This window comes from Meriones unguiculatus, chromosome 10 (assembly GCF_030254825.1).
Source record: "Meriones unguiculatus strain TT.TT164.6M chromosome 10, Bangor_MerUng_6.1, whole genome shotgun sequence".
Taxonomy (NCBI): Eukaryota; Metazoa; Chordata; class Mammalia; order Rodentia; family Muridae; genus Meriones; species Meriones unguiculatus.
The window spans coordinates 76,232,113-76,248,274 of record NC_083358.1 but is presented as its reverse complement, the minus strand read 5'-3'; the positions used below and the strand labels follow the sequence as shown (position 1 = coordinate 76,248,274).

General features: G+C 42.3%; 1 protein-coding gene across 3 annotated transcripts; it reads right to left on the bottom strand.

The window, feature by feature from the left end:
- Window positions 1-2,386: 2,386 nt before the first annotated feature.
- Rrh (retinal pigment epithelium-derived rhodopsin homolog) lies at window positions 2,387-14,715 on the bottom strand. 3 transcript variants are annotated; one of them, XM_060393282.1, is made up of 9 exons: window positions 14,610-14,715; window positions 10,458-10,648; window positions 10,263-10,285; window positions 9,839-9,935; window positions 7,212-7,311; window positions 6,533-6,686; window positions 5,525-5,693; window positions 4,423-4,601; window positions 2,387-2,791 (listed from the first exon to the last, which is right to left on the bottom strand). In XM_060393282.1, exons 1-9 carry the CDS (start codon window positions 14,713-14,715, stop codon window positions 2,677-2,679), a joined length of 1,134 nt encoding a protein of 377 aa, XP_060249265.1. In that variant the 3' UTR covers window positions 2,387-2,676. The 3 variants fall into 3 exon arrangements, with proteins under 3 accessions (XP_060249265.1, XP_021501095.1, XP_060249267.1); XM_021645420.2 differs by lacking the exons at window positions 9,839-9,935; window positions 10,263-10,285; XM_060393284.1 differs by lacking the exons at window positions 7,212-7,311; window positions 9,839-9,935; window positions 10,263-10,285; window positions 10,458-10,648.
- Window positions 14,716-16,162: the final 1,447 nt, after the last annotated feature.

Below are 16,162 nucleotides of genomic sequence, written 5' to 3'. Positions count from 1 at the left end.
TGGTCCTGGAGGTGCAGGGAGGAGAGACAGCTCTGGGTTTTAGTGGGTGGTAAGTCTGAGCCCAAGAAAAGGAAAATATGTTGTTGGGAAACGCTGCTCATTCAGTGACCAAAATGGTTTTTGTGTTATCAGGTTGATGGGTGTTTTGACCCAGAGAACTGGTGGCCAATTGAATATAGCAGAGCTGTTTAGTGGTAAAGCCTCAGGCTAGCCAGCCCAGTGGCTATCAGGAGCCAGATTCAAAGTTTACAGGTGGGGCTGGAGAGGTGGCTCAGTGGCTGAGAGCACTGTCTGCTCTTCCAGAGGTCCTGATTCAATTCCCAGCAACCACATGGTGGCTCACAACCATCTATACTGGGACCAGATGCCCTCTTCTGGTGTGCAGGTGTACATTCAGATAGAACATTCATGTACATAAAATAAATAAATCTTAAAAAAAAAGTTTACGGGCAGTCTTATTGTATACATTAGTTGATTGATACGGCGTTAACTGTTAGTGCGTCACTGAAGTCCTTCACATTAAAGTGAAGCTGTCCCTTCTTTGTTGTTGGAAATGAACTCAAGGCTTTGCAAACTAGAATCCACAAGCAGTTCTCTAGCTAATACGGTCTCAGCCATCTAACTGCTCTGTGACGAGGCACAGACTCCTGGCGTGTTGTCTTTGTAAGCAGCATAACTGTGGGGGCTGAATGAGCCAACAGCTCCTGGCGCAGAGCACCCTGAGCTCTCCAGGAGCACAGCACATGTTAGTGCTGCCCCTGGAGTTTTACAAAAAGCTGAAAAGTCTCCCTGAGTCACGGCAAGCAGCGTCTTGGCCTTGTAGCTAAGGCATCCGGTCTTCCTTTACAGGTGTGATGGTAAACTGACAGGCTCAGAATCATCGAGGGAGCACATCTATGAGCATGTCTATCAGGGACTTTCTAGCCTGGGGCAACTGGGGTGGAAAGATGCTTCCTAAGTATAGGCATCATAACCCCCAGAGCTGGGGTCTTGGGCTGAAAAGGAGACAGGGAGTGAACACCTGAGTTGATGTCACTCTGCTTCCTGTCTGTAGATACCATGGGACCAGCCCTGACACCTCTCCTGCATGCTGAGCTCAAGTCCCTCCAATCGTGACCCAAAATGAACCCTTCCTCCATTAAGTGGCTTTTGCCACAGCGACAAGAAAAATTATTGATCTGAGAGGTTGGCCAGAAGGATTAGAAATGCATTTTTTTAGAGTTGGCTATGGATTTAATGTATGACTGCAGTGAGAAAGGGCAGAGGATGGGGAGCTAAAGCAGGAAGTTGTTATAACAACTTACCATGATATACATGAAGAGAATTGTCTCAATGAAACCAGCAGGCAGGGCTTTAATATGACAAAGGTGTTAAGGAGGCAATTTATAAGAGGGCAGGTAATAGATAAAGATGTATAGTCTCACATGAATATACAGAGATGTGAAGTAAAATGAATTCACGGTACAGTATATAACTCATAGTTTGGAAATATGATAGAGCATTATTATAAGAATATGAAGAGAGAACTCATTGCAACGCAGTGCAGACCCACTCCATGGAGAAAGCCAGCAACAATAAGATTCTTTTATATTTCTATCCAATAAAGTTAGCCCGGATAAAGACTCAGATAGAATAAATTGATACCCATCCCTGCAAAGATATTTGTATTAATGTGTTCCCAATTTTGCATCTATGAAAGTGAAAAAACATTGATCCAGGCATGGTGGTACACATTTGTAATTCCAGAAATTGAGATACTGGGTACCACAAGTCTGAGGCCAGCCTGGACTGCAGAAGGAGACCAGGTCTCATAAGAAAAAGTTAAGTAAAAAATGGAAGCAGTTTAGTTGTCTACTTTTTAAGTAATAGTATATTGTGTTATGTTTAATAGTCACAGCCGTTAAACATGACAAACTTTGAGTCTACAAATCCGCTCATGGTTGCCTCCTATATGACCGACAGAATAAGTCTATGTGTTCAGGATACAACAAAGGGCAAAAATACAAAAAGCCTGGCTCTGTTTGAACTTAATTCTAGAGGCAGATATAGGAATATATATTTTCAGAAAAAGATAACTTAGAAGCTGGAGAGATGGCTCAGTGGCTAAGAACTTTTGATGCTCTTCCAGAGTACCTGAATTTGGTTCCCAGCACCCTTGGGTAACTCACAACTGCCTGTAATTTCAGTTGTAGGACAACAGATGACTTCTTCTGTCCTCTGCAGGCTGGGAGGCACACATGCACACTTGAAAACATGTACCACATGCTAACAACATCTTTTCATAGCCGACAGCATCAATTAACTCATTTCAGCCAGTAGTTACTGAGGATTATAATTTTTATTCAACGATTTTGTTTCTTGTCTAATGGAAAACTTGGTCAAGCTACGGGTCATCAGGGCACTGTAATGTGGGCCTTCTAAGGAGAAAGAAAAGAGACTGTAGTTTTGTGCGCCTGGATTCATCAAAGCAGACTCAGCTATCCACTTATCCTCGAGGACGCAGTGAAGGCTCTACAATGAGTTGTGCTGGCTGTGTAGGAGGAACCCGTGGTCCAGTAAGGCAACAGTCTATGTGCGCACTTGATCTAAACAGATTCATATTTAAAATAAAATGAGCATATTGCTCAAAAAAAAAAAACAAATAAACTATTTGGTGGCATATTGTTTTCTGGCACTTCAGATTCTTGCGGGAGTCAGTGGGCTTTGAGGCATATCCATTTGTACAGCACTTGTCTCGGGCATTTCTTGGTGAGGCCGGCATTTAAACATGGCAAAAATGGCTTTCCGAAACCTGCCATAAGCAAGAGAAAAATGACTATTCTATAATGACATGAAAGCATTTTCAATTATGTCTAAAGAGCAACTACTGTGAATAAATACTCTAAATAAACCACTGCACCCAACTTAAAATATCTCCAGTTGAGAACCTTCCTAAATATATAGGGCAGACAGTTAAAGACCAACTTTTGCACCACTGATGACAAACGTGGAGGACACCCGATAACTCAATAGCTATGTATGTTTAAGATGAAACATCAACCGCCCAATGAGTTACTGGGCAATGAGTTACTTGTTAAACTAAGGATTCATTTTCCTCTGCGCAAAGGCCGGTTGGATTTGAGGGCGCTTGAGAATGGCGCTTGAGAGAACCTCCAGCAGATTCTGACCTCCTGATATATCCTTGGTCTCCTTATGTGCTCCACCTCATCTTAAAGTCTCTGTGTGTCGTCATATATCCAGAGCTAAAGCTGTGCATTAGCACATTTAAACAGACACAGCAGCAGCATTCTGTGACTTACCAAGATTTAGCACAACAAATTGTTTCATCACCCGACAGTACTAGAGAACGAAATAATCTAAACTTCACCTAGGAGTTCTGAGAAGGGACAAGAACTTTTTATTATAGTCAGTGACTGACCACTCCTGGTAAGCATACAACTGTTTTACCCACTGAGAGTCCATTGCTGCCTTGTCTACTCTTTTCTCTGGAAAACACTGTTCCATATACCTGGTAGGGTAACACAGACAAACCCAGCTAATCAGTGACTAGCCAGGAATTTGTCTGCCACGTGGTCATTTGAGATGAAGCTTGTTTTTGGATGCTGGTAGACTTTGGCTCTGGGTTACCCAAGGACATTCCTGCCACCGTGTGGGAAGAGTCTGTCACAGGAGTACAACTCTCAATATATGAGGTCTTGGCAGTTTCCAGTTGCCTAAGCCAAATAACTATAAACTAGCGTGTTGTGCTGGCTGCTTTGATGTCGACTTGACACAGGCTAGAGTTGTCTGGGGAGGGAGAAGAACCTCACCTGAGAAAATGCCCCCGTCAGACTGACCGGTGGACAAGCCTGTGGTGCATTTTCTTGATGGACTACTGGTGTGGGAGAGCCCAGCTCACCATGGGCACGTGGTCCTGGGTGCTATAAGAAAGCAGGCTGAGTCGGGCACTGTGGTGCATGCCTGTGATCCCAGTGCTCGGGGAGGCAGTGGCAGGTGGATCTCTGCAAGTTCGAGGCCAGCCTGGTCTACAAAGTGAGTCCAGGACAGCCAAGGCTACACAGAGAAACCCTGTCTCAAAAACAAAACAAACCAAAAAAAAACAAAGAAAAGAAAAGCAGGCTGAGCAAGCCTGTAAGTAGCACCCCTCTATAGTCTCTGCATCAGCTCCTGCCTCCAGGTTTCTGCCCATCGTTCCTGCTCTGACTTCCCTGACTGTGATGTAGAACTCTGAGCTGAAATAAACTCTTTTCTCCACAAGTTGCTTTTGATCATCGTATTTTATTACAGCATTAGAAACCCTAACCAAGACAGTTGTCATAGGCTTCTGTCCCTCACCTGTGAATGTTTCAGAGCACTAGCCGCTGCCATTAACATTCTTTCTGTGTTACCATTTTATTCAGAAACATAATAAACACAACTTACTTCTTATTTGCAGCCACATAAATACAGGGGTTGTAGAATGTAGAGGATTTTGCAAACAGCGGAGCTATGATGGCCATTGAAGGAGGAATCTTTTTTGGGTCGCCAAAACAAGCCCATAAGCACACGATGGAATAAGGGGACCATGCCAGCAGAAACATCAGTATCATTATCACAGACATCTGCAAAAGAGATGATTACCAGGACTAGCATCTAAAAGGTTTGCATGACTAAAACATCGACAGCAGCAGGAAAAGCTACCTTAGAATTCTGCTGGTCACATAAAAAGAAGTTGCCCTCACTGTTTTTGTGTCGGCTCCTGAAGTCATCTGTGATAATAAGAGCCTTGCAAATGGCTGTATTAGCAACACATGACATTGTGTCTAAGAGTGTTAGACACTTCCAAAGAGCACCCTTTCATTGGATGTGCTGAGGAGAGCACAGGATGTTGGCTTCAAGCAAAAGTGCATGCAAACTCTCTCCTACCAGCTTCTAGTTTTACTGACAATGGCCCAACCCCTTCGTTATTGCTAATCTCAATCCAACAAACTTTCCAAAGACAGTCCTATCTTAAGCTCAGTGGATTCTAACAGTAGCCACTCGGCTGAGTATTTTGCATGTAGACAATGTGAAAAGGAGCCCTTTGTACCTTTTTTTTATATGATGAAGAGAAAGTCTCTGCTTACAGAGCAGCCCAACCAGGAGAAATCAAGGCACTCGGGTACAGGGAGACTCAGCTCCAAAGAGAAAATAAAGTGAACCATGTGTCTGGAGTGTTTAAACAAACCGAAAGGGGAGAGACAGCCTTGTAATGTAAACAAATACTGCTACCATGTTGCAGGATGAGAAGAAAGGCAGAGGGAAAGATGTGGGGACGATCAGGACCAGGCTTGACAGGAATCCTCACAGTCTGTGCAATAGGAAGTCCAGGGATCGCAGCTCACCGAGACAGCCAAGGAGCACATAGGCATAGTATTCAGCAACATGGGGACAAACAACAGCAGAAAGAATTCGGGAGTAAAAACTGGGGGAGGCCGTGGAACTCTTCAGCTGTGTACATTTAAAACTTTATTACCCATACAGCTCAAGGACTTTGACTTCTCACCTTTGTTACCTCTGCCTGATCTGTCCAGTGTCTGTGGAGTTGTGCAGTGCAGTTGCTAGCAGCATAAAGTCTCATGGATCGAGTGACACGGTGATAACAGTAAAACATCACTGTCAAGGGCACAATGAAATTCACCACAATAACCATCATGGTGTACGACACAAAAGAGCTGGAAATAAGAAAAAACAATCATGACAACTCACTGAATGCCCTAAATGGAGGAAAGGGGAAGAGAAAGTAATTGCTCAAAGTAGTAACAGTCATTTTATTGTTGAACATAGCAGGCGTAGGAAGAATGCTTGACTTATAGTTCCTAATTCAGTTAGACCACTAAACTATGGCTGATGGCTAGTTCCTGCCAGCCAACTATCTTTGTAAATAACATCTTATTAAAATGCAGCCATGGACATTCATTTACATACTTTTGATGGTTGCTTTCACAGTATGATAGCAGAGCTGAAGTGTAGCCTGAAGTTTGACTCTTTACATAAAAATATTTTAGAGAACTTTTTTTGTTTTATTTTTGACTCACCTTTCATTTCCCTCAGTGAACTATAAGAACCCTCAATTTCATGGAAAACCTAGAGGCGCATCATTAACTCGTGGTGAATTCTTACAGGAACCCTTAGAATATGCTTGAATACCAGAGCATCTAGAAAAGACAGTACAGATGTGGCCTACGTTTTGGTTAGAATGGACTACTCTCTAGCTTCGCTAACACTCTTCCCATTTGTGATTCCAACTTTGAGATGAGTAAACAGTAGAAGAGTGTCCCCATTGCTGCCTAAACAGAGGACAGAGGAAGGAACAAAGAGAGGAAACAAAGGGAGCCAGATGACCTTGATTTGCAAGTAAGCATAACCCACTATTTTGTTTGTCTCCCCCTTGGATGAAACCATCACTGCCAAGGAAGCCTTTGCTACAGTCTATTTAAGAAACACTCAAATGAGAAGGGTTAAGACGTATCGACCTCAGCGTTTGGCTATAAAATGTAAACACTTCTCTTACCTATCATTTTTCCGCCAGTTGATGGTACAGGTAGCCCCCGTAGGGTCAGGGGCATAACTAGCCCACCCCACTATGGGCATCAAAGCCCAAAACAGGCCGTTGACCCAGGCACCCAGGATCATGCTCAGGTAGGTGTTGGCGGTCATTCTTCTTCCTGTTGTGAAGCACGCGACGCGTTAGTATTGTTCACAGCGATAGGTCTCACTTTGGTTCCACTGATGACCCAACACAGTCATCAAGTACATTCTCTACAGAGTACCGTAGAGCACACAAAGCCTGTCTATGGGGCTTCACATTCTTACAAAAAAAAAAAAAAAGGCAATCTGAAATCCGAATGATAGACGTGTAGAGGGTGAGCAGGAACAGAAGCTTTGCAGGCCAAGGAAAACAACACATACAGAAGTCTCAAAGGGTGAAACACCTGGCCAGTACCCTAAAGGGAGAGGGACCCAGGACGAAGCCAGAAAGGCAACCAGGGCCAATCCTGGGGGGCCTTGAAGGATGTCTATTGACATCTGGATTGAATTTTAAGTGATGTGGGAAGCCATCAAAACTTTTGAACAAGGGTTTCTAGAGAAATAAGACCGAGCCTGATTACAAACTATTATATTTGTACTTTAAAAGGGTTACATGTTCAGTGACTGTTACCTAATGAGAAAGACGAGAAACACACCATTACCTATGTCAGGACAGCTGATGGTCAGGTACCGATCCACAGCTACAACTGTGAGTAAGCCAATGCTCACCATTCCAAAAAAGATGTTCAGTCCTGCATAAATCTGAAAATCAAAATTGGAAATAGTCTGTCATTCCAACACCCACCCACGAAACATTTACATTTTTATTGTGTATATATGGTGTGTATGTGTGTGTGTATATACATATGTGTACATGTGGGTGACATGCCAGATGTGTGGCGGTCAGAGGACAGTTTCTGGGAGTTGGTTCTCTCCTAACGATGTGGGTTACAGAGAATGTACTTGGGTTGTCAGCCTCGCAAATGGCAAGCGTTTTTACCTGCTGAGCCATCTTGCCAGCCCTACTCATTTGCAGCTTTGCCTCATTGTTAGAATACATCTCAAACATATTAAATGCCCATACGGTGAAACAGTGAAACAAAGGCTACAGACATAACCAATTATTTTTGGACTGCATTTGAGGCCTGCTCCATGGGAAGAAATTCACGCATGATACTATAAACTTGGACAAAAGGTACCAACCGCTGTTTTCTTCCTAAAGGGGCATGTTGTTAGATTGCCTTCTAGACATCTGTTTATACGTACAGGTCAGTACTACCCTGTACCCTTGGCCACAGGGGCTTCTCTTTGCAGTAGACAGGGGTTAATGCAGAGGCCCTTAACTGGTCAAAGTGCTGACAATAACTGGGTGCTCAGCCTTGAAAGGAACATCTTTATCAATTCCTCATGACAAAAAGCTCAGAGACCATCACAAAAGAGGTGGCAGAGAGGATGTAAGAACTGGAGGAGGAGAAAGACTGCCATGTAATGTTATCTTTGGACATGACATGGCCATGGCACTCATGAACTCACTACAGTTATGGTTACCTGCACAAGATCAAACCAAGATCAGTTAACACTTCGGTAGGCAACTTCACACTCTATGACCCACTGAATGAAATTAGTGGATTACAGAGTGAGAGAGCAAGAGAGAGAGAGAGAGAGAGGGAGGGAGGGAGAGAGGAACAGGGGACAGAGAGATGTGTTGGTGATGCCTCAAGAGTAATAGGTGGAGGAAGGGTTGGGTGAATATGATTAAGATGTTTACATGTATAAAATTGTCAAACAAATAAAAGATAATCTGCTATGGTCTGGGAAAAAGGCTCATCAGTTACAAGAGTTTTGTTGTTCTTGCAAAGGACCCCAGCATCACTGCGGCTCTCAACTGACTATAACTCCAGTCTCAGGGGATCAGATGCCCTCTTCTGAGCTCTATGGGCACCAGGCATGCATATGGTACACACACATACCTGCAGGCAAAACACATAAAAGAAGACAAATAAATAAATCTAAAAAAATTTTAAGATATTCTATTATGCTCATCCATGTTCATTGCTATGGTACTTATGACAGGATGAAAATGAAACCAAACTCAATGTCCATCAACAGATGACTGGATAATGAACATGTGACACATATACAAAATAGAATATTACTCATCTGTAAAGAAAAAATAAAATTTGTGGGAAAAATGGATGGACATGGGAAGTGTAATATTAAGAGAGGTGACCCAAACACAAAACAAAAACTACATGTTCTCGCTCATGTGTGGATACTAGCCTGTAATATATTGCCTGTAATATAATGCATAAATGTAAACAGGTTCAGTGTACAGTATATAACTTGAAAAGTAGACCAGGGACACTAGCATTAGGTGATGAGGAAGAATGGATATAGGCAAAAGGATAGAACACTTATGAAAAAGGATAGATAGCTAATTGTTTTTCTATCTTTTAACTCTAGTATACATTTTTCTCTTTTCAGGATAGATAAGTAAATTTACCTTTCTGGGTACTGGAGTAGAAAGAACCATAAAAACAAAATGTAATTGAGAATAAAAACATAAAGCCATAGGCAAAGGTCTGCTGCATCTGAGATGCCATTCTGACTGTATAAAACTTCACTGGGATGTACAGAGTTTGGGACTGGACAGTGTCTGAGTGGCTCCCTTAAACCAGCTTTGTGATGGGATTTTTTTGTTTGTTTGTTTGTTTGTTTGTTTGTTTGAGTCAATTAAAAGAAAGCGACTTTTTGTTTTCTACAAAAGAAGAATTAAACCTGATCTTATGTTGGATAGCTTCTTATATTTTGCTAGTTAGCATTTGCAATTAAAAGAATAAAGAATTAAACTCTGTGTGGTGGTACGCACCTTTAGTCCCAGCACTCAGGAGGCAGAGGCAGACAGATCTCTGAGTTTGAGGACAACCTGGTCCACAGACCTTCAACAGTTAAAAAACAAAACAAAACACTGTGGTAACATAAGTACATTTCTTAGAGGATATAATTACCACTAACTATTTTGTTTGATATGAAAGGGAATATACATTAAAAAATTTTAATATGTATATTTTATTTGAATATGCAGGTTATTTTTTTCTATAGTTGAATGCGAATTGTTTAGCTTCTTGGTTTCTTTTCTCTGGGTTTGAGGAATTTTATGACTGGTGATCTTACAAATCCTCTTAGAGAATGTATCCGTGGGGTTGGAGAAATGGCTAAGCAGTTCAGAGCACTGGCTGCTCTTCCAACTGACCCGGAATTCAATTCCCAGCAGCCCAGGACCACTTACAACCATCTGTAACTCCAGTTCCAGGGGATCTACCACCCTCTTCTGGCCTCCAACAGCATTGAACACATGGGGTCCAAGACATATATGCAGGCAAGACATATATGTAGGCAAAATACTCTACACATAAAATATAAAGCATTTTAAAAAAATAACTGTATTCTGTCCTTGCTAATCTATTTTCCACCAAAGCAATGAATCTATTATCCTACAATATCTTGTTTTGAAAATTTGAATTATTTTGTTGCTTTGTACATGTGATGTATTTGTGTGTGTACATGTGTGTGCCGGTATACACACCGGTGTGTGAGCATTTGGAGGCCAGAAGTTGACACGGGTTCTCTATAGCTCTCCACTTTATTTTGTTTTTGATAGGGCATCTCTCTGAACAGGGTGTTTAGCTAAACTGACTTGCCCACAAGCTGCGGTCACCTGCCTGTCTCTGCCTCCCTTAAGCGAGGATAAAGGTGTGTATTACCATGCAGGTCACCTTGCTCCCCCACAGCATGCGCTTCTCCCACTGACCCACCTCCCTAGCCCCGGCTGGAATTTTTAAAAGACATTTAGGTTGGCATCTGTTTGCTTTACTTCACTTCGTTTTCATTCCAAAGATCTCCAGTACCTGACAGCCTGCATATCCAAATTTCCAACTTCCATGCAGATCTGAAGCAGCAGACATGGGGTAGCCAATGCTACTGACCCCTATATCAGTGAAAGCCAGGTTAATAATCACTGCATTCGTGGGTGTCCGCAGGTCCTTGTACTTAATGAAGATGCCCAGAACTATTATGTTGCTGAGAATGCTTATTATACCTAAGGATACACACAAAAGGATCGTGCATTTTGTTTAACTTCAAATGCTTAAATAGAATAAAAATTAAATATTTAAGTTATTTCAAAAAAAAAGACAGAAAATCCAGCTTAGTCATTTTGTTTGAAGAGGTTCTTCCCTTCTTAAAATTGTTCTGGAAAACAGAAGTGAAATTAAAACACAAAGAACCTGTTGATTGCAGAAGCACTAAAGGCTGGCTTAAATGTCATCACCATCCACCATCTGTCCCTAAATTCCTCCTGTAGCTTTCACAACTCCAACATGTTGGTTTTTAGGATACAGGAATGACCAGCTACCCTCTCCTGTGGCAAACTAAATTTCTTCCCCAACCCCCTCCTCCCATCCCAAAGCTGGCCTGAAACACAGATGCGCAAACACACTACAGTAGAATGCATATTGCAATATTTGACCATCCAAAGAGGTCAAGCCAGATTTCTGGGACGCCACAGGTGATACCATTCTCAGCCTTGGAATCAAGAATTCAGTGTTTTCAGTGTCCCACAGTTGGCCAGGCTCAGACACCTTTTTAGCTTGAGGACTAAAGTTACTAACCAGCATGCTAGTGTGGCCATTGACAGTAAGAACTATTATAGAGTCCACTGGGTGTCAGTGTTAGCCGGATCAACATTTCCTATAGGCTGAAAGGATGCGAATGTTTTTCATGGGCCAGATGTAGGCTATCCTCCGGTCCCAATGGTGGAGGTTGCTGTGAAGATCAGTTTCAATGGAGAAGCTGGAACCATTACTGGACCTGACTCTAGAAGGAAGGTTATGTAACAAACAGAAGAGAATTGTGTTTCCCATGAAAAGAACTACTTGATGAGCAATCAGCATTTACTGTCCAAGCCAGTGGGAATAATCCCAAACACCAACACACAGAAAGATCAGCTAAGTAAGAACTTCCATTCTGTCTTGGTACTTTCATCCAAACCTCATTAACATCGTTTTACAGCAGTCACCATTCTCTCTCCTCCACATGGCTAGTACAGTATGCTTGCTTCATAAAAGAATAAGCAATGGCTCTACTGAAAGCTTTGGGTACCCCCAGCACTTGAGGAATGATAACCCCAAAGTCCTAATGTAATTTTCTAGGCTCTCTGCCCTAATCTGTTGTTATCCTCATTCCACACATGTGATGTAAGCCCACTGTTCTAGCAGTTGGTCAAATACATCAAGCTGCAAATCTTGACTTTGTTATATTTTTCCCACTTAGAATGCCCCATGCTGTTCCTCTGTATATTCAAATGCTAGACAACCTTCAAAATTCAGGCCAAGTCCAATTTATATAGTTAGTTAGTTAGTTAGTTAGTTAGTTAGTTAGTTTTTCAAGACATTGTTTCTTTGTGTCATCCTGGCTGTCCTAGAACTCGCTCTGTAGACCAGGCTGGCCTCAGACTCACAGAGATCTGCCTGCCTCTGCCTCCTAGAGTACTGAGATTCGTAAGTCTAAATTTTAAGCAGCCCTACACTTTCACCTCTTTTGAAAACCCTGCCCCACCCCAGTTCCTGTAGCTACCCTTGCATCTCTTCTTGGTCTACCTGATAATCTTTCTTCCACACTGCCATGCCTAAACATGAATCTTCCAGCTCTCTGTCCTAGACCCCTTGCTTTCCTCAGTCAGAGTGGTTTCAGTGCATCTGAGGTTGGGGTTGTAAAACTTAAGACCTTGTGTACAACTGAACTCAAGAGGCATCACCCACCACCTCCAACTTGTTCTTCTCCAGGTGTGTTCCTATCTCTGTGAACCGCATCACTGATTGGTAGCCCACCCCAGCACAGCCTAGAAGTCAATGCTCTCTCTTCTTTCTCAGCCCCACAGTCAATCAGCAATTCTACCTTCTAGCCCTTGAATGAATCTACTTCTTTGTGCTAAGTCTCCCTGGCTCCAACTTCAGGTCACAGCAGCGGCCCACTTGAATGGTCTCACAACACATTTCTGAAATGCACATCAGATCATACTGTCCCCATTTAACCCTTCAACGACCAGCTGTAGCCTTACAGGTTATGTGGTCCATCATTGCCTAATACTCGGCCACGTTTTTCAGCCAACCATTCCACCATTTCACCCATGGTGAATTATTTCAAATCCATATATTTATCATACTCTCATTTGCGACTTTAAGTGGTCAATTAATACCAAATTAACCTAAATTAACAGCATACTAAATTGACAAAATGTCAGTAGCAATGGAAGCTGGTGAGAGTTTATAGGAGAGAAAATCCAAATGAAAGATTAAAATAAAAATTAAATGTAATGGGGTGTAGAGATGGCTCAGCGGTTGAGAGCACTTGCTGTTCTTCTAGAGGACCTGACTTCTGTTCCTAGCACCTGTATGGGGCAGCTCACAGTCACCTGTAACTGCAGCTCCAGGGGACCTCTTCTGGGCTCTGTAGATACACATGCGGCAGTCACTACTCGCGAAGACAACACACAGACATGTAAGTGAAAATAGATTGAATTACAGCTACACCAGGCATGGTGGCAGCACACCCCGGTAATCCCAACGCTCAGAAGGCAGAATCGGGAAGATCCTAAGTACAAGGCCAGCCTTAGCCTCCATTGCTAGTTCCAGGCTAGTACAAACAATACAGCAAACTCCTGGTTCAAAAATTAATTAAATACATATATAAAATAAATAAACTCTACAATTAAAAATTCTATATAGGCATCCTTTTCCTCAACGTTTTCATTCTCACTTGAGAGTCCAAGTGTTTTCTTGTTTTGTTTTTTGTTTTGCTAAAGCAGGAAAATGAGGGGATAGGAGGAACAAGAGATATTGACACACAGAACAGAAGCACAGAGGTTACTCGATGTGCCTCGTTCAGTTCCTCTACAAAACATAAGCAAAGCTTGCACCCTCTAATGTTCCAAGTTACATCACAGGGCTGACAAAAAGGCCTGTGAGCAAAGCCAAGTAGCCACTTGGAGATGTGTGTTTGAAAAATGTCTCAAGCTCTTCAGCTGTATGAATTAGCGTAACAAAACTGAAAAGCAGCTACAAGATTTTCTTAAAAAATTTCCCTTGTATACTAATCTGTGACTAGTTTGTTTTGTCATTGTTTGTTTTTATTTTTTAATACAGAGTCTCACTTTGTAGCCCAGGTGTCTCCAGAATCCTCAGCAATTCTAGTGCTTCAGCCTCCAAAATGCCCCATCAGTGTGGGATTTTCCTTGTCACATATATTTAACTGAGCCAAAACTTGGACACAGTGTCTGCATGTAATTCTGGAACAGTGGGCCCACTTTTTCCTTTTAACCATACAGTAGTACAAAAATGAATTAGCTACTGTACCACTAAAATTAAACGGAAATTGTTATCTATAGCCCAAGTCAAATGTGAGGTGAAAACTGAGCAGCTGTAAAGGAGACACTGGAGATATATTTCTCACCGTTTTTAGAAACACACTCGAAATTTTTCATAAAAGCCAATCCAAAAAGCAATGAACCCAATGAGTTACTAAAACTCGCCACACAGTTTGAGATTGAGTGGCTGCTGATTATAAAAGCCATGCTTTTACAGATTTTATAGATTTGTCATTTCTCTCACCCCCTTCCCTACAAACAAGCCTTTAGCTCAATCTGATGTTTGCATCAACAAAAGCATATTATCAACATGCATATGAGAACAGTAAATGATATAAAGCATGTTTTTACCATGCATACTTTGCTCATGAATCTAATGTGAGAACCAAATTTATGGACAATTTTTATTTTAAAACTTCGTTTCCTAGCAAGTTTTTCTTGCTCCTTCCCTCTCACTAATTATCAAAATCTCCTATGTCAAGAAGCAGCCTTAACAGTGTTTTTCATTTATTCTTTCATGTCCATTTTCCCTGTACAGCCCCCAAAACAGTACACCATCTCCCTTTACAGGCTAGCCCACACTGCACACCTCTGCCTTCCTCCCCCGAGAAGCAGCTGACGGAATAAGCCCCCATACCTGCCACAATCAGGTAAGCAGCCACGATGCTGTGCTCAGTCTTTGAAAAGACAGACCCTCCATCGCTGGGACCTGAACTGTTAGAATCTAAAGTGCCGCTCAGCATTCTGGGGAGGCGAGACCACCTTCAGAGTAGCCTTGGGCAATGGCGATCTGTCAGGGGAGTTCTTTCAGAACAAATCATTTCCACTTCTGGACCTCAAAGAAAGGCTTTTTCACAGAGGCCCTCCATTAACACGTAATTGGGTTGAAGAGGAAAGGTTTTAATTTCTAGAATGAGGGGAAATCTCCTTAGTAAAACAAAGAGAAACCCCAACCACCACGCATCTTAAGCACTTTCAAGGCTCCAGTCATATTTATAAGCAGATTACCTATTGTTTGTCCTATTTAAAAAAAAAAAAAAACACCCAGGAAAGCAGTTCAGGAGCAGCCTGGACTCCAGCGTTCATCTCGTGCAGCTGCCCAGTGGGGCTGCACTTCTGTACTAGAGTTTGCCTGCTGCACAGTGGTCGCGTTTCTTCATGTCAGGTCCCTCTTTTCCTCGACAATTTGAATATACTATTGACTCCCATACTTCCAAATCTCTCCATGAATGGTGCCAATATTGCCTGGGGTAATCCTTTTATTTGTTTATTTTTGCTCATATAAAAAAAGCATGTGCCTAAGAGCTCGAGGTTTTCACTTCTTTCCTTTCAAACATGGGATCATCAACTGTATGGAACAAGCATGGCTTGTATATATGTAGCAAACATTCACGGCTCTGCTTTTTTCCCTAAAACTACCCTATAAATCCTGGTCTAAGCATGTATACATCATGCTCTTTGCCACCTTGGTTAGTTCTCCTGTACTTTTAACATGTATGAGTTCCCACTTAGTCAACTACTCCATTTACCAAGGACAGAATAATCCTAATAGTCTGTACTGTCATGTAAAAACCCATTATGAACATGCATGGTTAGGATAAAGGGGTATCTCGACTACTTTTTAACAGTGAAATAGAATTCTTGTAGAGCTTCAAAGCAAGGTTCAAGGGTCACCGCATTTCAGCATAGCATGTAGCAGAATCACTAGAAAGCTGTATTTGCCCATCATCCATCCTTTCATTAGATCTTCAGTCTAGGGAACACTGAGCACAGCAGTGCACCCTATAATCCCAACCTTGGCTACACACAATTTGTGCGGTCAGTCTGGGATATGAATTCCTGTCTCAAATGAACTGGATTTTAAAACGTGTGTGTACTCCAGGTGGTTTGCATACTTATTTCTTCGATCCTCCCACCTTTGGCATTTTAAACACTCATTAATGCTGCACTTGTCCTTTGGTGCTAACACCCTTCACAAGCCGATGGCGTGAATAATGGCCCCCTTAGGCTCATGTTTGAGTATTTGTTCCCTAGTAGTGCAACTGCTGGGAAAGGATTAGAGCTGTACCCTGCTGGAGGGCGTCAGTGAGGGCTGGCTTCGAGGTTTCAAAAGTCCATGCCATTCCCATTTGCAGATCAGGAAGTGAGCTCTGACCTGTTCCTGCCACCATGGCTGTTTTGGCCTATGTA